The 20,087-nt window shown below is 39.2% G+C and overlaps 2 protein-coding genes across 6 annotated transcripts; one reads left to right on the forward strand and one right to left on the reverse strand.

The window, feature by feature from the left end:
• The first annotated feature begins 88 nt into the window (after window positions 1-88).
• LOC111262689 (uncharacterized) lies at window positions 89-6,564 on the forward strand. 2 transcript variants are annotated; one of them, XM_022837120.2, is made up of 6 exons: window positions 89-365; window positions 2,943-3,202; window positions 3,318-3,452; window positions 3,821-4,242; window positions 4,664-4,836; window positions 5,339-6,564. In XM_022837120.2, the coding sequence occupies exons 1-6, from the start codon at window positions 314-316 to the stop codon at window positions 5,791-5,793; spliced, it is 1,497 nt and encodes a 498-aa protein (XP_022692855.1). In that variant the 5' UTR covers window positions 89-313; the 3' UTR covers window positions 5,794-6,564. The 2 variants fall into 2 exon arrangements, with proteins under 2 accessions (XP_022692855.1, XP_022692856.1); XM_022837121.2 differs by having other exon boundaries at window positions 90-395.
• Window positions 6,565-11,392: 4,828 nt separating this feature from the next.
• TfIIS (RNA polymerase II elongation factor) lies at window positions 11,393-19,961 on the reverse strand. 4 transcript variants are annotated; one of them, XR_002681793.2, is made up of 8 exons: window positions 19,477-19,961; window positions 18,893-19,030; window positions 14,717-14,785; window positions 14,334-14,442; window positions 13,734-13,969; window positions 13,399-13,562; window positions 12,703-13,162; window positions 11,393-11,939 (listed from the first exon to the last, which is right to left on the reverse strand). XR_002681793.2 is itself a non-coding variant. In XM_022837116.2 (7 exons), the coding sequence occupies exons 1-7, from the start codon at window positions 19,591-19,593 to the stop codon at window positions 12,877-12,879; spliced, it is 1,119 nt and encodes a 372-aa protein (XP_022692851.1). In that variant the 5' UTR covers window positions 19,594-19,961; the 3' UTR covers window positions 11,393-12,876. The 4 variants fall into 4 exon arrangements, 2 of the variants coding, with proteins under 2 accessions (XP_022692851.1, XP_022692854.1); XR_002681794.2 differs by having other exon boundaries at window positions 12,780-13,162; window positions 19,477-19,960; XM_022837116.2 differs by having other exon boundaries at window positions 11,393-13,162.
• Window positions 19,962-20,087: the final 126 nt, after the last annotated feature.

Raw genomic sequence — 20,087 nt, forward strand, 5'->3', positions numbered from 1 at the left:
GGCGCTGGCGACCAAATTCTGGCGCCAAAACAGCCGGTTGACTTTCCCAGCGCGCACCAATTTTCGGCTGCTTTTGTTGACCAACGAATAACATCTTTCTTTCATACACCAGGGATCACAAACGGAACTGGGCGAAAATACGAACGTCTTGTTAACGTAAAACTGCAAAACACTAGATATCCTTATGAATCTCATGTGGCGTGTCATGAATTACTAGCGACGATTTGTTTTTTAAAATGGATGCATAATGCAAGTATTTCGCACAGCAAAGGGTTATGACATACCAGGCGAATCGTAGCTCGGTGGTTGCACAATGATCGCTCAAGATGGCGTCGCCCATGAACTCACCGACACTTCTTCTAAAGGTTAATCACCCTTGCTTCGATCCGCTTTGAGTATGTGTTGTAGTGATAATCTGCGTTGCCTTCAAATCTAGCATTTCGTTGATCTTTAAATCTATTTTTTTTTTTTACTTCACTATAATTAGTGTCTCACTTATGTGCTACTCAAAACAATTTTGCTATTTGTCCTTATCGCGCTTTTTTACGAAAATTTAAAGAGTACATATTAATCGTCTAAAACCTTTCTTTATAAACAAAACTGGGATGTTCTTCTATGCACTGATTTGTCTAGTGCTCAGTCGCACTGATCACCCGGACTACTCATATTCAAGCTTGATTAACCGAGTGATCACATTGCTATATTGATGAACTTCAGTCAGTCTTGTATTTACCATAACTTTATGAACACCACGTATCCTCTTTAAATATCATTAAGGGACGGATACTACAATATAAAAAGGCAACTTTTTCGCAGTTTTTGTACACCAGAATACTTGTGCTTCTTTAATAAGATTGACCTCCCGAAAGTGTTTATAAAGAGCTTCTGCATTAGTAATAGCGAAATACCGGGACTGACATGCATGTCTCTCTCTCTGGCATGTTGTGCATGCTTTGACATGAACTGCTCAATTGCCATATATTGTTTGTACTTTAGCGTGCGTACAAAGCGCACGAATATCTTTGTCTAGAAGAAGACTGCGTGAGCTTACAAGGCGCATCAACATCTCTGTAGTGTCTACTACAGCTTGTCGCAGACATTAGTTTGACGTATATACGTCTTCCAGTCAGGCAAGCCTATTTGTCAACAATCATGTATATATATATACATATATACACTCGTTTTCTATAGAGAAAGATCGACGGAATGGCCGCTGTAGGTTTAGCATTAAGGTTTCCTGGAATAACTGAAACAAGCGTTTTTTACGGACATGAAAATCATCTCTCAAAGAACTTCAGATAGCCGTTTATGCTACATGAAGCTATGTAACTAGTCTGATAGTGAACAAAGTTTGATAAGTAATTTTCTTGATTTACTCTGATTAGGTAGTATGTGCCTACACAAAATATAAGTGCGTTTTGTGCACCTGAATATACCGTAATGAGCGGAACTGGGCTTGCGTGTTACGTTAGTTTATAAATTATAAAGTGATCAAACACAAGAGATATATGGAAGAGGGTTCCATTCAAAAGTTAATTCAATTTTTTTGCTTGTATGTCTCATTGCGAGGATTCTTTTTAATGACGAAGTTTAACTACCCGTTCTATTTCTGCTGTAAAGTCATTTTAGTACTATAGTTGCTAGAATCGACCATCTTCTAAGCTGACAGTTCAGTGGCCATTACAAGATCGAATCGTATAAAGAAGTTATATATTTACAGCTTCAATGCATATGTTGTTTACACTAGCTAATACGTCCTGTATCAAAGCCTGCCGAGTGTCTCGCCCAAGAAAAAAGTGAAACAAGGACAAATCAGCTTTTATTTATGTGACGTACGTACTTACCAAACTTGATTAGACAACATCTAGTTCGATGTTTCTGTATTGCTTTTGACAAAAATTACTAGAGTGGTAGAGTCGATCTTGTGGATACGATTAAAGAAAGACAAAGATACTGCAAGCAAACGAGGCAAAATGTATAAATTGTTTTGGTAAATCAGAAGAAAACGAGACGTCTATTTGTTTCTGTATCGGCTAAGGTTCGAAACAACAATAATCGTAGTAATTAGCAATGATAACACGGATATCACGAATCGTAAAATATAATCGTTGTTGGCACGTCACCCTACTACGACTATGAATCAACACTGTTACGTTACAACAAATGAAAGTTTTATTCGTTAGTAATTTCGTCGTAGAAGGAAGACATTTTTTATCACAAGGCAGCTGTGGTAACATGCTGATGATTAGACCGACCTTAGTTAAAAAAAATATTTTTACTAATTGTTCTCGACAGCGAGCCGCCTGCGCTAAAATAGGGTAAATAGAGATTCATTCATCCGTTGCAAACGAAAAAGAGAGAGCGAAAATAAAATTAATGACTACAAATCTTTTCTACATGTATTTTTTTTACCAAACAATGAAACCATCTGGATTTATGATTGCAAAATGCAGGACTCAGTACGGGTTTCGAACAGGAATAATTTTGCACGTGCAAAATTCTGGCAAAAACTGGCCTTCCAAACTACTCGAAGATGTGTGACATTAAAATATTCGACCATGTACGCTCAGTCAGCGCGATGGAGTAGCTAGGTGTGAAAAATTGAAATTATTTGATCCTGAATATCAGAACTTGGAGAATTTTAGCCACGGCGATAAGTATGTCATAATGTGTTGGCGTACCTCCAAAAAAAATGGATGAATCGCGCCAAAATAGTATATTGTAATTTATTTTAACATAATGTAATTAAAATGTTATACCGATTTTTTGGAAACGTGCAACTATAAGTAACAGATTTTCATTAATTCTGTAGCATTACCCATATATGTGTGCTTCCCTCTTAAATGACTGACACCGTCAACGCTTGGTCTCCCTGTTCGTTAGGATGATAACCATTAGAACTACGTGAAGTTTAATTTTCTTTTTATATGTGTTCACTTTAGGCAGTGAAATTGTAGCAATACCTCAAGTTAACGCTGCCGGCGTTGGTGTGACTCACATGGCGTCTCGGACGCGGTTGCTTCCACAGTCGAATACGCCCACGGGTATTTGCGGCGGGAACCCATCATTTAAAGATTCAACGGCCTCATTTCCCTGCCCACACTGTCCTACCCGCGTGTATCGCAGCCAAGCGGCGCTTAACGTGCATCGAAGGACCATCCATGGTGTCTCCGACAATTCCACTCAATCTGTACCATGTCAGGCAAGTGAAATTTGAGCCATATTTACTCATGTATAACATTTGAGATTTTTAAACGTGGCCTTAGTAATAATAATGAAACTTGACATTTCGGTGTACGTACTTATGACTTTTGCAGGAGCCGTCTTGTTCAAAGACAATGCAAACTATCTCAGAATTGCGGTCTCACCTAACGAAGGATCACGGTTTGCAATTGAAAAAAGTTGATTCGGAGTTCCCCAATATGAAAGCATTCGCTCGTTGGAAAGAACAGGTTGGTTGAAACGGTTTTTCAATCGACACATGGTTTTTTAGCTGCATTTAATACACTTATTTTCTTTTTTATACGACGTAGTGCTCTGCATTTCAAGATCTAATTTAGTAATTATTTTACGATTCCATATAATTTGCAAGTAAATTTAGCTTGATTTCCTTTACATATTTCAAATTAAGAGTTGAATAAACGGCTGTACATTGTTTATTAAATACATTTGGAAATTGTACTTAATGTGCGTTTATGTTGAATACACGATTTGGTGGATGTTACATGCGTTCCGTAATTTTCACCTTAAAGCAGTATAGCGATTACGTACGGAGAGACACCATGTACTGACGTTTATGTTATACCTCCTTTGTCTGCAGGTTGAGCAATGTGAATGTGTGTGTTTTATCGCGAAAAGGTCGAAAAACTTGCCGACAGAACGGCAGCACTATTATTACTGCCAGCGAAGTTGGGCATGCAGAAATAGCGCAAACGTCAAAAACGGCCGTTTGACACCAATGGCGCCGAAATCCGAGGAAACTGATTGTTTTCAGGACGAGCCGCCCGCAAAGCGGAAGAACAGTGGCGTGAGCGTCACGGACATAGCTAACTTAAACAAGGGCAACCCGGCTAGCGCAATCCGTCAGCTGTTGTGTGATAAACCCAGGAGCTACGTGCATTGTACAGCTCATTTAACTGTGAGGGAGGACCTTCGGACGGGCCGGATATCGGTGACAGGATGCCTCACACACTACGCACACTCGATGACTAGTCGACACTTTGTCGAAGCTATGTGCCGAAGGTAATGAATGCATGGACACAGTACCGAATGCTATGTTCCAACGACATGATCAATTAAAAATAGTTTTTGAGAAAAAAACAGCTGGCGGGCGTACGTACGTTCTTATTTTCAGCGGTACATCTACTTTGCAAAGCATAGCTCCTGTACATATGCTTTTCGTCTCTAGCTTTGCATACAGCAGGATTATTCGAAGCTGAGGCAAATTGTTTTTAGTTGGCAAAATTCGTTGGCTTTGAAAAACATTTCAGCCAAGTGAACATCTGTCGTTAGCTGTGGTATAAAGGAGCCAATTATTTCCGGTAATTTAACGAGTAATTTAGAGTTCAAATTTAAGAAACCAAACACAAATTATTTATACGAAAACAAAGTTGAACAATTTTTCTCACTTTAATAAACTGGCCGCGGTGTATAATTGTTTTAGATCAAGGGTAGGACGTTTAAAGGAGGGAGGTGTTGCAGGTTCGGAGCCGGTGGATATCTCATCTGTCGAAGACCGTCTACTAGCGATCTATGAGTTAGCCGCCACAAAAAAAAAGCAAAAGTCTGTTGATAAGATACGAGCCGCTTTGCAGGATCTTTTCGACTGCCTCAAGGGTAAGCGGAGGAAAAAACTAGTTCGATTGAATCACCCCCCTATAAGAAGTAGCCTAGACATGTACTCTACAAAATATCCATAATTCTAGTAGTTTTGTAAAACTCTTTAAACCCATTGTTACCTCTCAATCGCATCCCACAAGTTCGATAGCTTAAGTGTTATCACGCTTCATATCCGCAATGTGTTCCAAATGGTCTTGCTTATAAGTGTCCTTTAGTGTATGCGTCGGCGTTAATGAAGTTCAGTCACTGCAAAAATAAGTGATGTGCTGAACACAAAAAAAGATGAATACAAATTTACATCTCTTGCCCATACTAGACAGTTAACTAGATTCAAGCACTGAGTTTCCGATCCCAGATGATGGCTTTAAATAGTTGAAATACTCTGCTAGGCTGGATATGTTATGTAGTATATTTTTAAGTTAGGTTGCCAGTAACGGCGAACGTTGCAGAAGTTTAAATCGCGCTGATTTCTATTTTCTTCAATGAACTGTTTTTTCAGATTATGATGAAGATGATGAGACGCTTCCCGGCCTCGAGGAAACGCGCGCATGGCGACAAAGTGCCGCACAGGAGGAAGCCGAGCGAAAAAGGACAAACGGATGCCAAAACAGTACTACTGGAAACTGTACGGCTTCCTCCTCGGCAGGTGCAGGCAGCACTGACACAACTAATTCAAGCAATCATATCAGGCTTGCTTCAGTTTCGACGCAACGTTCTTCGGATACTTCTCAGATGAATTCCGCGCCATCATCGGTATCGCAGACCTCGGTTGCCACCAGGGTTGCAAATAATCCACCTTTGCCGTCGATTTCGTTGGGACAAACTACGGAATCAACAGAACGTGTTACCAATGTGGCATCGAGAGACCGAGGGTCATCTACAGAAACAAATGACACACATTTGTGGGGATTTCAAAGAGAGAGTGTTGTTGTCACGACGATCGCGCATGGGTAATGCTCTGAATGGGAGATAGAAAAGGAAAATTCAATGACACAATCCATAATCTATGATTGCGCAACCCTGAGTAGGTTTCGTGAAATCGATGGTCTCGACAAATTAAATGTTTATAGCTTTAGTTAAATGAAACTGTGTTTTACAATAAAATGTTGGCCTCATTAAAAATTGTATTTCATTGTTATAGGATCGATGCGCCTTACTTGTTGAATATATTACGGCTATTTGCTTATTGGAAATGAGTATATGAGAAAAACAGTATAAACGCGTGTCAACAGTATTATATTTATCTAAACAAATAAAGCATGTTGTTGTAACACTTCTTACTTTGACCGAAGTAAAATGTCTGTATGTTTGATACACATGTTTAAATGCTACAGAAACCGATGCAGTGACTATCTTCGGTGACAAGATGTACATAATTTATATGAATAAATCTTTGTAGTTTTGTATTAAAAATTTGTTGTATAAAGATAATTATCCAGAAATATGGCTGTAGTGTGAAGTATCGGAGCGACTTATATCAACGCAAAGCGTAACCATGTGTAGTTAGGACAAACGTGGTTACGCTTTACTATTGCATACGAACTAAACCGCTCGCGGTTGTATTGGCTCTGAAAGTTTTCAGCTTCATGCCAGAGAAAGACGTGAATCTCATTGAAACTGTACCGCTGAGCTTGAACTTATCTATAGCTATTTGTTTTTGGTGAAGCTAAAAATTTTAATTTCTGTAAGTCACGTGTTGAATAAATTTTTTGAGATTAAGATATATCTCGTCTGTGTATCTATATTGTAAAGTGCTGTAGGTCCAATCGTGCTATTGTTCCGTGTCGCTTAACTTGCAAGATGAAGGAACTTGTGTGGTGTACTTGCAACGACGTAAAACGTGTTCAATAGTGCAGTTGAGCAGTGCAACTTTTAAGACAATAGTATACCAGCGTCGCTAATACAAGATCACACAAAAGCAATTATCATCTGCAGTTAATAAATGATCGGCTCTGGTATAGGATGATTGTAGAGCGCTTCTTATTAGAGAGAAAGCTTTAGTTGTTAAGAAACGATCTCTAGACAACCAGTTAGGAACGTCGACCAACGGAGCTGTCTAAAAAGTGACGCAGTCTCCTGATAATAGTAAACAAATAAGTGACAAACTCGTGTACAAAGACAGTTTCAAAGCACATATCGTGCTATAGAGGGCACGTGATAGCAAAAACAACTTCTAGAACCAATCCTTTTTAAATATTATAATCTTAATGAAAGGAGACTCCAAGTGGATCCCAGAAGTTCGCAATGTGCAGTTCAAAAGTTCAAACCGCTTCCCCCCTATTCTATTTAGTTTCGTTGCTTACCTCTACGCTCATTACAAGAAGCGAATGAGGAAAAAGGCAACCAATTGGACTTACTAGATGCACTAAAATATTTAGCATCTTTCTTTTTATCTTCAGTTGTTTGTAATCGTATAAACCCTAGCGACATAAGAGGTTTTTCTAACCCAGTACGCTAAGTAAGAAATGTACCCTAAAAAATTCTGAAAGTGAGAATGGTAGCTTGCGTGCCTCATATTATTTGCATAAACACGTACTGACACTAGCAAAAAAAAATATTATCTATCTTGTTTAAGGTTTTATCCTGTTCATGGACGCGATTAATTGAGGGCAACTTGGTACGCACAAACATATTAGTTAAAACTAAATTAAGTTCAGGAAACGATGCATTAATCTATGAGCACCAAGCTCTGTCCATGCAAAAATATGTACTATACCACAATATAGTTATACATTTTTTGCATCATGATTAACTATTTTAGCCACCACTGTTGTGAGAAACGACGTCTAACGATTGGCGACGCCGGTCATATGCAGAATATTTAATAACAGTACTTTACTACTATTGAATTATTGAAATATGCCAACGTGCGATTTTGCGAACTATCATATATTATCCCAGCTTTTCCTTCGATTTTGCAATCTCATACGTCGCTGATAGATGCTCCTGCTTTGAGCTAATTGAAACTAAATCAATTTTGCGTATATAATAGCGCCTACTGTACCGGGAGTTAGTTTGAGCAAATGCAAAGCACAGAAAAATCTTTGATTTATACTGATCCTAACTAAAGCTAACTGTGTAAGCATTTGCCCTACATGAATGCTAACGGATCCCATTCATCTACCATCCGGCGAAGTGTTGAGATTCACCACAATAGAAGGCCGTCTGAAATCTCGTTCACTTTTAGAAGCGTGATAATTATATAGTGGCCTTTGAATCTTCCCGATAGAACAAAATCACTTCAGGCAAATATTTTGCTCTAAGTTGTTCCGTCATCGATTTGCTAACATGTAGCTGTCTTGTATTTACGCTGTGTGCTACAATGCATTGATGCTTTGGGATAGCGTTTTTAAAATGTGTAAAATGTAGTACTGAATTTTTGACGAAGTCAACATGCGCCTTTGTGGTAGAATTCACCTACTTAAGAATAAGAGCCTAGAATAATGCTTTTGCTCTTGTTTACTACCGACCATGAATGCTGCTTTTAATATTGTAGCACAGGATTCGCAGCTCGTTTTAAAACGGTTGTTGCAGTACCTATATCGGTTTTTCTTTCCGCAGGACTCTTTCCAAAAAAAGGATCTATTTGTTTATAAGTATAGGCGGCACTGCCACTTAAGGTGGCATGCCATAGGTGGAGTCGCGCGCATTGGCCACTGTCTACGTAAACAAAGTCACCATGTTAGCGGGCGGGGTGTTAGTCGTCTCCAACGCACCAACTTGCGCCCAAGAGTAAAACCTCGTTCAGAAGTGTCGTTCACGGCAAACTATGTCATCTTGAAATATCCTTTTAATAATGCATCTGATATGTTGATATCGGTACTTATCTGACAGTCACCCGATCATGCAACCTTCAAGTTTGGCACACCACGCAAATTATTATGGTAGTTACCTTTGCAAAAAGGCTTTACACACAAGCGCTTTTTTAAAAGTAATAGTAGGTTGGAAGTGGAATATGTATCTGCTAACAATGGTAACTTGAACATTATTGTCATGAAAATTTCAAAAGACGCTCGCAACGAAAGTTTGTAATCTTCGAATAGGGAAATACTGATGTCTCAGCTTGTCACGAGCGACACACTGTCCAGAAACCGACCTTACCCTACGAGGAATAAAGGAGCACAAATTATTATTAGTGTTTCAACACTAATAAGAACTAGTTTGTCATCTTCAGTAGACCTACTAATTTTGCAATCTCTTTCCTGCTTAATTTCTGATTTTAATCTTGGCTAATTTTCCGCACAGTATCTTCTGAAAACTTTAGAGTTGCTAGAGGTTTCGATCATTTCCACTGTACTACGAAGCAACTCCATAATTAATGTCTCTATTTTAATAGTGTCTAATCTATCATACGTCCGCTTCCCAAGGAGTTTCCGCCGCCGTGCTAGAATAATTGTACTCTCTGAAGAGATCTCTGAAGACGTCTTCATATATCTTATACAGTCTGAGTACAGTTTTGTACTCGACAAGAACTTCACATTGAATGCTACAGAAGCGGTTTCGATTTTCACTGGAATGTATTTGTCGACCATTAGAGCAGCATTATTTGCCAAAGCTTTGCGTGCCATGATAAATAACTGAAGTGAAGTCGGCAAACTACTTGCCAACTCAGAGATAGAAACAATGTATGTTAAGTAGAGTCCAAATTAATGTCAACCTTCGCATAGACCGAACACGTAAGACACGAAACACAACAAGCAACGGAAACAGTGCCTATTATAGGAGACAAGGATTCTCTGACAACTACGGAAACATATTCTTGTCCACCTGCCAATAAACAGTTTCGTGTTTCCAGGCCTTCTTGTCTCCGTCATCCTGACAGGCCCCGGAAACAAACTTAACCCAAAACTTCGAAAAAGCTTCGAGCGAAAAAAATTTTTTTTAATGAAGGCACGTAGCCCAGCGGTCTAACCTGTCATGCAGGCTACGACGGATGTATGGATGAATGTTGTCAATGTGGAATAAAGGGAAAGCCAACTATACTCAAACGTTAGGATTGATCAACAAGAGTAAACCCGAACGATTGCGTTTTATGGGGTCAAGGGAATTTCGGTTTGCGGACTCACCCTAAAATAACAACTCTTGTCGGCCCAATCGGAGCCTCCCTAACTGACTTACTGGCCACAGACATTAACAAGGAAAACATGCAGGCAAGCGAAAACCTCTTAAGAACCGGCTGGGATTGAAGTAACTAATAATCTAAAGAAAACTTACCATTCCGCAAGCGACAAGTTGAAAGCAGAAAGTTAGATACCATTACACCTTAAAGAGCGCCCACCCCTATTTTTCCTTACAGGAAAGGCCTGGAGGTCGTTACGTGCTACAAACTTTTAATCACAAAATTGAGTACATTTCCCTTAAACGGTTTTCATACGCCAGGCCTTGATTGAATATAGAATGCTCGATGGTAAGATATATCTCATTTCGAGCTAGAGAACGGCACAGACTTTACTCATGCCTCTAACCACGATCAAGTGGTAATAAAGCAACTTCCTTAAAAATGGAAAACATAAGAAACAAAGCGCAAAATGAAATTTCTGGAAAAAGCTGTCTTGTATCCACGAGTATGGCTTCCAAATTCCAAAGCTGTGTGACCCCTTGTCCTGTCAACTTGGAAAAACTCCAAGCGCACTGCCGCAATATCTTAAGTTCGGGTAATACAATTCCGGCCAGGATAACTCTGCAGGTGAATTTACTAACTATATAGCCGATGGGATTTTCAATGAGCATATCAAAGACGCCAAGGCGTTTACACCCGGTTAAACAAATACGTTCAGTTCATAACCGGAGACAGGAAAAATCTTAGGAACTTAGGGGGAACGGATGATAATTGTCACCCTCAAAGGCAAGGAAAACCTGATCTGAAGTCTTGGGTAGGGATTGTACAAAAAAGAACTGCATTAACGGACTCCTCTAAAGCACTCTCGAAAAATGCCTAACCTTCTACCTAGACCGTTATTTATCCCAGTGGGTCCACGATGGCAGCCTCAGGATACCAATCGAAGATACTGGAGAATATTTAAAGTGCTGAAGACATTTTCTTTACGCTATTTTAATCGAATTTAAGGTTGCATTTGAGTCTTCACAGAGGAATAGCGCTAACAAAGCTGGTAGGCCAAAGGTGTTGCTCCACGTGTTAGCACTGATGTTAGGCTTACTGCCGACAAAGTAGGTAGTCATTGACGATATGTCAGTCTAGAGGAACGGGGTAGTGCAGACAACCGGATTTGCCCAGAAAAAACAATCTGAATCCTCTGCCCTTCTTGCTTATGATCAATCACTTGCCCCCGCACATCAAGCATTGCATTCCTTCGGGGAATTGTTTTTGCATGCTGACGACCTCGTGAGAGCCGATTCAACCTGCAGCAGACATTAATAACCCCTAAGAGCTACGTGGCGGACATTGAACTTAATAATCGTAAAACAAGACAATTCTCATAAAATTCACGAGGAGGAAAACCGTGGTTGTAACTTCAAACTTAGCCAACCCTAAAAGTGACACGATAGGCGTGTGCGATCCTCATAAATGACAAAGAATGATAAAACCTCAAAATATTGTATCGCCACATAGTTTTTATTTTTCGCCATTTCACATTTTGGATGATATCATACCATGCCGGTTATCTCGTTTTGTGCTCATTTACTATTCGTTACTTCTAAAGAACTAAGTAACTTCTAATCTTAATAATATTATGAAGAAGAGCTGATTATATATACAAATGTGTGATGTTGCTTCCCCCTGGTGGCTAGCCACCAAGTTATTGAGTCTTACTTATGCCCGTCTATTCTCTTACTTTCTGATAATGCTCGTTTGTACCTCGAATGAAGATGCCAACACCAAGGTATCACTAATTTTTCAAAACTTGGTCAAAACCTAGATGCTGGTCCACCTTCTGTGTAGTTTTCAGTTACTCTCATCGTCCATACCAATCACCGTGATCCTTTACTCAAGCTGCATTCAATAACACCAGTCTCCCATAGTTACTTCAATCTGCGTTACGTCAGTCCAAATTACATTTTGTAAGCGGTCTTATCGCGCTTCACTTTTTCTTATGCCTTTGTTTTTTTTTCATACTTCCAATTGTGCAATTCCTTAAATCCTAAAGAAACAAAAATAAAACAAAAAATATTGTAGTAGCATATCTGTACCGCAAACCCAAGGCGTTTACGAGACCCTTAAGACCCGATCACAGTAAATCGTTACTAAAACGAACAGCTCAGATCGAATACAATTATTTTGTTTCATTTCAGACAACGAAGGCACATCATCGATGGCTGTGCTCGAATAACGGAACGTTTTTTAGAAAGAAAAACGATCACGTCCTGTACAGCTCTTTCTGTCGAAATTTCTATATTGCATTAATTGTTGTAAGCGCCATAATTTACCAGTATTCGATCTATTATGGTGTTAACATACAGCATTACACTCTGTAGCCATAAACACATTTCTAAATATAGCTCAATTTCTTATTGAAACTTCTTAATGGTAGGCTACTGTGGCAAGTTTCTGTTACACCAAGAGAACATAAGGTTAATAGTGGTAAAGCTAACGAATGTAAATGCGATAATAGTAAGCCATGGTCACTACTACTACTACTGGTACTACCTTGCGTTAATTCCAACAATTTCCGTCCAAGCAATTGTTGCCAAAGCAAACTTTTACCGTGGTAGACGTTCTTTGCTGCATGCTATTAAATACCTCGGTTATTCCTAGTTTTTACGCTATTTAAACCACTTCTTATCAACGCCCAACTACTCGTAAATGTTTCAAAATATCAAGGATGACATTTCCCTTTCACGCTGCTCTGGTATTGGCATGCCAACACTAATCAACACATCTTCATCGTATGATCTGAAACGCACCAAAATATCATCCTACTATAATCTTCCGCCATAGCTTTCCAGCAACTACTGCCTGGTGAATGAGACAAATACAGTACCGTACGATACGACCGTTCAGCGGACTCATCCCTTCGTTAACGCCGCGAAGTGTCCCATGTATTAATTTTTTTCTATGTCGTACGGTGCCTTCTGCGTTCAACAGAACTTCCACCTATGCCCACACTCGTTACAGAACACGAACGTGGTCATTGGTTCATCAGCGCTTCGTGTCTGCACTTGGTTGTATGTACAGTTCGACTTTCTGCATTTGCCACACTTCAGCAAATCTGTCTTCGTTCCACCGGTGACAGCCATCTGATGGTCATCAATGGCCTCTTTGGTTAACTTCTGTCGTAACTGTTTTAACTCGTCCGATGCCATCTCTTCGGCTGACATCTTAGCGAGGCGGTCGGGACTAATCTGCCCGATCAAAACAGCCAACCTGAATCAGCAAATAATATAAAATATGAAAGTCAAATAAAAATGTATTATATCAGAGAGCGCGTGCACTTATACTTGTAACAAAGCATGTTGGCTAAAATAAGAGAGGAAGAATGAAATGAAGGAAATGTTCAAAAATTCTATTTCAGAAGCAGATTTAAAAAAAAAACTTGCACAGCTTCGATTTAGGTCACTTTTTTCTTACTAATCGGAAAAACAGAAGTTCATTAAGCGTACCTTAAATTAGGGTTTTTCGGATCCTTGAGATTGGCAACACGACTGCGAATACGATTTTTATACTTCATGTCAGTGTTATTAAACTCATCGTAGCAGGAGCTTTCAATGTGACGAGCCAGGTCATCAGGATCGACTTCGTCGCAACCTTCTGGCAGGCCAGAGCCCTGCAATTTTGTAAGGCAAACCTTGCTAACAGGATTATTGTAATACATATATATATATCCTACACTGTGACTATAATATATATGCAATATCCTTGCGGTTCAAGGTTTTGAGGCGCGCTTTTCAGAAAAATAAACACAAACGGACGCTTATGAAGAATAGGATTTAAATACCTTTAGCGCAGCAGAAAGCAGTTCTCGACATTTGAGACGAACTGCGTCTGTTGTATTAGCAGCAGCAGGAAAACTCGTTTGCCGGGGTGGATTCTGAGCGCTCGGAGGTGCCTTAGTCTGATTATTTTGTTGCCCATCTTGTGACTGGTTTTTGTTTTTGTTCTTAGACGATGCATCCCCACTGCCTCGATTATTGCCGGTACCGCTGGAAGGTTCGTCATTCCTTGATGGTGTACCTGCCACCACGTAAACCGCGTATAAGTATTGAAAAGGTCGTTTTGAATTGGTAATTACTCAACAGTTTGAACAATTTCTCCACAGTATTTGATACTAAATTTTACTACATGATTATTGTATAAATTATAGAAACTCCATAGCCTGAATTATACAACAACGTCTACCAAAGTTGTGCTGTGAACGAATGTCTTAAATTGAATAAATTGCATAAGCTAAAGTTGCATTGGTAGTTAATTAACAAGTAGATGCATTGCAAATAAATAAAACATTCGCCGAATCTATGAAATGAAAAACAAATAATTTGCGCACTTCGTAATAAGTAGAGGCTCCATAGACTAGTACAAATGTGGTTAGCATACTTACTTCCGAGTAGCTTTTTCCAGTTTTTTATAAGAGTCTTTGCAAGCGATATAACATCGTCGTCATTGCTACTTTTTCGAAGCGCGTTGACAGCCATACCGATCCGTGTTTTCTGAGAAAAAAGCAAAACGTATACGCAGTAGTTCATTAACTTAGTGCAGGTTAATCCTGTTGAGGCGTTTAAAGGGAAGTATTTGAATAATTGGTTCTAGATTTCATGTCCGGAGCTATCATCAGGTTTATTACATCAGACGGAGAGTGGTATTTATTACTTTATAGAGCAAACACAGATACGTCGCACATCATAGAAAATCCCTCGCTTTAAGGTAATCATTATATGGTATGAAAAATAAATTACAGCCACATGAATCGTAGTTTTTACCTACCGTGAGAATTTCGAGAGTAATGGGGAGCGACTGCAACTGCCGGAGCATATCCAGCGCTTGAACTTGTTCCTGTAATTCGAAAAACAAACTATTATATCGTTTTGACACTATTATATTACCAGTTTCAACATCATTCATCACAAGAAAACCGACAACTTCCCCTTCTCGGAAAGTTGTGGATCACTTTGAATTAAGGTATTATGAACGGACTGTCCAAAAATGAAGAGCCCTATTTTATAAGCTCACGCTTTTCTTTTTCCACGTTCTATGCAAACAAGAAATGATTTTACATCTCACTTAACGAATCAGCTTCAATACATTACTTTCAATAATGCACTGAAGTTGAGTAACTACGACGCTTTAATTCATTACTGTGAATGTCGAGAAAAGAAAAATAGTGTGTGTAATAGAGCACCACTAGCGGGCTTCGCCCCGGGCCTGTTTTGTTTTTAAGCATACTATTTCACATCTGTAGAAATAAAAAACTAATTGCATCTGAAACACAAATAACATCAAATAGTGGCGCTATTCCCTGATAGCTTTTGCAGGGCATACTTTAAATGCAACTCTTCATGCAGCGCACATTGAGCACACTCGTTCACATACAACTTTCACAGGATCATACATTTGTGCATTTGATGATATATCAACGCGGATGATTCTAGTTGCTAACTTGGTGTTTCTAAATCATCGTTTTGAAAACAATGATAAAAAGAAAAGATGAGACACCGTGAAAAATGAGAAGCCCAAGTACATTGACATTACGCTCTACAAAGAGAAGCAAGCTTCTTCCCTTGGTGGCAGAAATATTCGTTCAATTTGGTCCAAATCCATTGCTGCGCTTCCCGTGATGCATTTCTAGCTCTCTATAAAAAAAAGTAATTCTAATAGGGCTGCGTTTAGAGGTTGGAGACACTTCTTTCTAAACTCTTTAGCAAGTAACATAACATAAGGATAATAAATAGACGAACCTGCAGGCTTGACCCAGCTCCTGCTTTGCCGTTAATTTAACCAATCTGATTAATTGATGTTGCCCCCAACCTAGCTCAGGGTACAAAACATACTAACAACTATTCCGTTGTAATTAAGCTGCCTCGCCTAACCCGTTACCCTTTTGCAAATGTTTCGTCAGTGTCGTAATACGAGCGAATCTCATTCACGTTACATCTGGTGCAACATAAACTATAGCACGATTGCAAGTTTATATCTTTGCTCTATATACTACTTGATAGTTCACCGATACGTCCACAGGTGTACATTTTTAATAACAACATCCTGTTGCCCTGTGCCAGGCGTAATTTGTTACTACTAATAACACTGTAGATAATATCTTTTGCTTGCTTCGTCGATTTATTGACTGATGCAATAAACAACCCGCTATACAAAACACCATATTAAACCTTTACTTTAGAACTAAAATTTAGGTATAGGAACGTAAACTATATTTTAATTCAATTTTAATTAATTAGTAATAATTTAATTTATATAGAGCTTTGGTTTGGTACAAAAATACACGCCTATATAGATCTCTATATAAAACATTTTCATCCTAAAGTCACAGTAACCAAATAGTTACGATATATATACATATATATCAGTTTTTGGCCCTTTTTATGCTGAAGTACTCTTTTCGGGTATAAGCACATGTGGGCTGATCTATAGATTGATAGGTCCTCGCCTTTTACATAGACATAGCAAATTTTTTTAATCCTCTTAAAATGTAAGTAAAAAGGCTCAACGACCATTTCAAGAGCGGGCTTCGTAGTTGGATATGTGTTACCAACGAAAAAAAAATAAGTAGCGTTACACTTCAACACAAACTATAGTTTGATTGCAGAATCCATACCTCTATGGTTATCCTATTCGATTGCATTTAAGATTTTGCTGTACTAATTGTGATCGGTCGCCGCAGCTATTTCGTTTCAGTAATTCGATTTTCCTGATTCAGTCGGTCTACTAAAAACCTTTATTCTGTTGCAGTTACCTTGCTCTACGTACTCCATTCTCAAATTGAGAGGCTCTAACAGCCCTGCTGTAGTTATCTGATCATCCTGTTCTGCTGTTTAATTTGGGTTGCACTTACGGCTTAACACTGCCATACTGTATTAGTAGCATATATACTTCAACGAACGTCCGGTTGCAGTTTTCGTAAAGTCCAATTATATTAAGTCTATTAGTCGGACTCTTTCTTCTGTCGAAGCAATCATACTTCTTTGATCAAGGCAATTTCTCACATGATCAGTAACCCCATTTGTCTGGTGCAGTTATTCTATTGCCTTGTCCCAGCAGTAATTGACTGCTTTGCTGCAATGATCTTACAGTCGTACCAGAGCATCCTAGTAACCTATTTACTCATCCGTTGGTACTTTACATGTATATAGTTTGAGGAAACAACTGAATTCCATTTCATAATTACTAATATAAAACCACGTACATTTACTCGACTTGTATGCGTAAAGTTAACCTATAGCACTGTACGTGTTGAGACCTTACCTAATCCACGTTCCGTGTCCTTCTGCAGATAGTTATTCCCGCTTTTCAGCTGGAATGGCATTTATGCTGTTTTTCCATTTCAATAAATTCAACCACCCGGAAAAGTATTCATTCAATTGAAGAATATGGTTCATATTTAATCAAATGCTTTAGGAGGTAGCCAAATTGGCACTGACAGTTCTGATTGGGGAATGAAACTGTCCCCAGAAAAAAAAGTATTTGCACACTTGAAAAAATTGACTGTGATGGCTCATATTTCATTAATTATAAACCACTTTGGCAAAAATCGAAATTTTACTGCTAAATCAAAAATTTCTTCACGAAATTCAATCGTGCATCCATTTTATAGAGCTTGAATATTTTCCAGTAAAAACATTTGTGAAGCGTCGACGGTTATCGCGTAATCGCAAAAAAAAATCAATTTGCCAAAATTGATATTCTATGAAATATATGAAATATATATATGAGATATTCTATGAAATAAAACAAACCCTTTTAGAAAAATATATTCATCAAGTCCATTAATTTTTGTTATTTTGGAAATGAAGACAAGGTCAAAGCTTGGGACGCCAATGAAACGCGCATAATTTGGCGCCAAATTATCGTAGATCTAATAGCTCCGGTGGCGCCACTTGGCGTTCGAACGAAATATCTACTTGGGCTATTTGCAGTCATTTTTGAGTAAGTCATATGTAATGCCCCCACTACCTCTTTGTACGGAGACACCGCCTACATCGGCACAAATGGGTAAAATGTCGAGGCATCGAGGGCCTGCCAAGAAATTAATAAAGAATTATCATCTGGATGGGCAAACTCAAATGTCCTTTTTAGCCGGTTGCCTACATCATACACAGCGAGGAGCTAGATTGTTTCTTTGGAAGTGGGAATGATTAGCTGTAAAAACAAAATAATTATTCGAATAGAATCACTCTGTAGAGGTTAGGTTTACTTATCTTTTCTCGGACAACTTCTATAATTTAGCCACGAGAGCTTCGATGACGAAGTTTTCCCTAGTGTCGGATTCGTGTATCTGTTCCAATTCTATCCAATTCTATAGTTTGCCTATCATATCGGACAAGATTTTTTTTAAAACGTATTTGCGACGAATAATATTTATGGACAAAAAAGGTTTTTTACATTGTATTGTTCGATTTCGGTTAAATACAGCATGACCAATTGAGCTACATGGTAATCCATTTCCCAACCCCTTAAACTTCAATAGTACTGCGCCTTTGTTTGGAGAAAGACACACTGCTGTAACATGCGTATAATGCTTGAAGTAATATTACAATCAGTTCCGAACCAAGGCTCAAAGGAACGAAATACAGGATTTAGCGGGTAAAAACCTGCTACTTTATCAGTGAAATCTAGTCTAAACAACGTATTAGTTCCTATAATCTTTTAAAAATACGTGCATATATAGTGCTCAACTTGATGTAACTATCTTTATTGGAGTTCCTTCTTCACAGCACTTTGGCTGTACTTTACGCTTTATAAAATTTCAAGTGAATAAATCAGAGCTAAACGAAAAGCAGCTGTTCTTACAACTAGAAGAGATTTTTTGCTTCCACTATTCGCTGAACGTAAATGTCTGCGTCGTAGGCCAGGAACCCTTGCGATTACCCTTTCTTTGAGCAATCGGCCCCTTCTCGTTAACGCCATGCGTACCTTCTATTACCGTACCTCATCTCCGGCAAACTTTTTCGCCAGCCGATGGAGTCCAATTCTATCCGGCGCCAAATACTCCTCCCTCACGTAATCGGCGCACGGACAGCCCTCAATGCTCCGTAACAGGAAATCGTGAAACGGCGCCAGGTGCTTCTGAACCCGCAAAAACACGGATTTGAGAATTTTTTTTATGTTTACCCATAAGGGATAAACATTCGCAGCCCCCAGCAAATAGCGCGTTAGTTACTATTACGTACAGTCGAACCCACATTAAACTACTGTGCACGAAAGTTCCCTATAACTTTTGTGCCAATCACACGATCAAGCATAGACCGAAACACCATCATCCGAGCATCTATTTATCCATCCCTTATCCATTTTCTACAAGCGTCGATTCAGTTACTTAGATTGCAGAAACCCGCATCGGAAAAAACACTCAACGCTGCTGCTGCTGCGGTAGCAACACCGAACGCGCAAGCTTAGATCGGTTACTAGCTAGAGTTACATGTCAATAAAATGAATTGCGTTTATGTATATACGTATGTAAAAATATGATGCGTCCACATACACGTATAAATGTTCCGCGTGCCCTAACTTACCGAAGGACCGGCAGTCACCATTTTATCAAGGCCTTTGCTTATCTTGAGCACCTCTTCTTCGCAGCCCATCGCGATCACGCCAATCACTAGCACTATCGAGAAGCAAAAAGTGTACATACAATTTAGCCGGCTGAAAATGGTACAGCACGGAACGACAGTCGACAACGAAACACAAAAATCCACGTTTCACCAATACTATTGTTGCTTCTATGGGCTCAGTAACGTCCGTTGTGTTTTTATTACATCAGAGCAGAGACCCCGAGATGGGAGAAGGCGGACGGGCGGCCGACTGCTGTTTATATTAGTAAAAATTAACCCGCTCAATGTTGCTGTTATATCAGCGGTTATCCTTGTTGCTTTCGGCCTTTCATCTAATTACTGATTGGCTTCACCGCTTCGTGTGTTGTGGTTGGTTTCGTGTGGCCCGGTCCATAACGCAGCGCTAGCTGGCTGGTAAGCAGATTAGCGGAGTGCAAACACCGAAGCATGGATACGCCCGCCACCATAAGCGATGGGCTCGCCGCCGGAATCAAATGGCGCTTCAATTTGAATTTGTCACTGAGTCAGTCTATCGATAAGGCCCAGCGAGTTGAGAAATAAATCCTGTGGAT

The sequence above is a fragment of the Varroa jacobsoni genome, unplaced genomic scaffold (assembly GCF_002532875.2).
Source record: "Varroa jacobsoni isolate VJ856 unplaced genomic scaffold, vjacob_1.0 scaffold_693, whole genome shotgun sequence".
In the NCBI taxonomy this organism is placed as follows: Eukaryota; Metazoa; Arthropoda; class Arachnida; order Mesostigmata; family Varroidae; genus Varroa; species Varroa jacobsoni.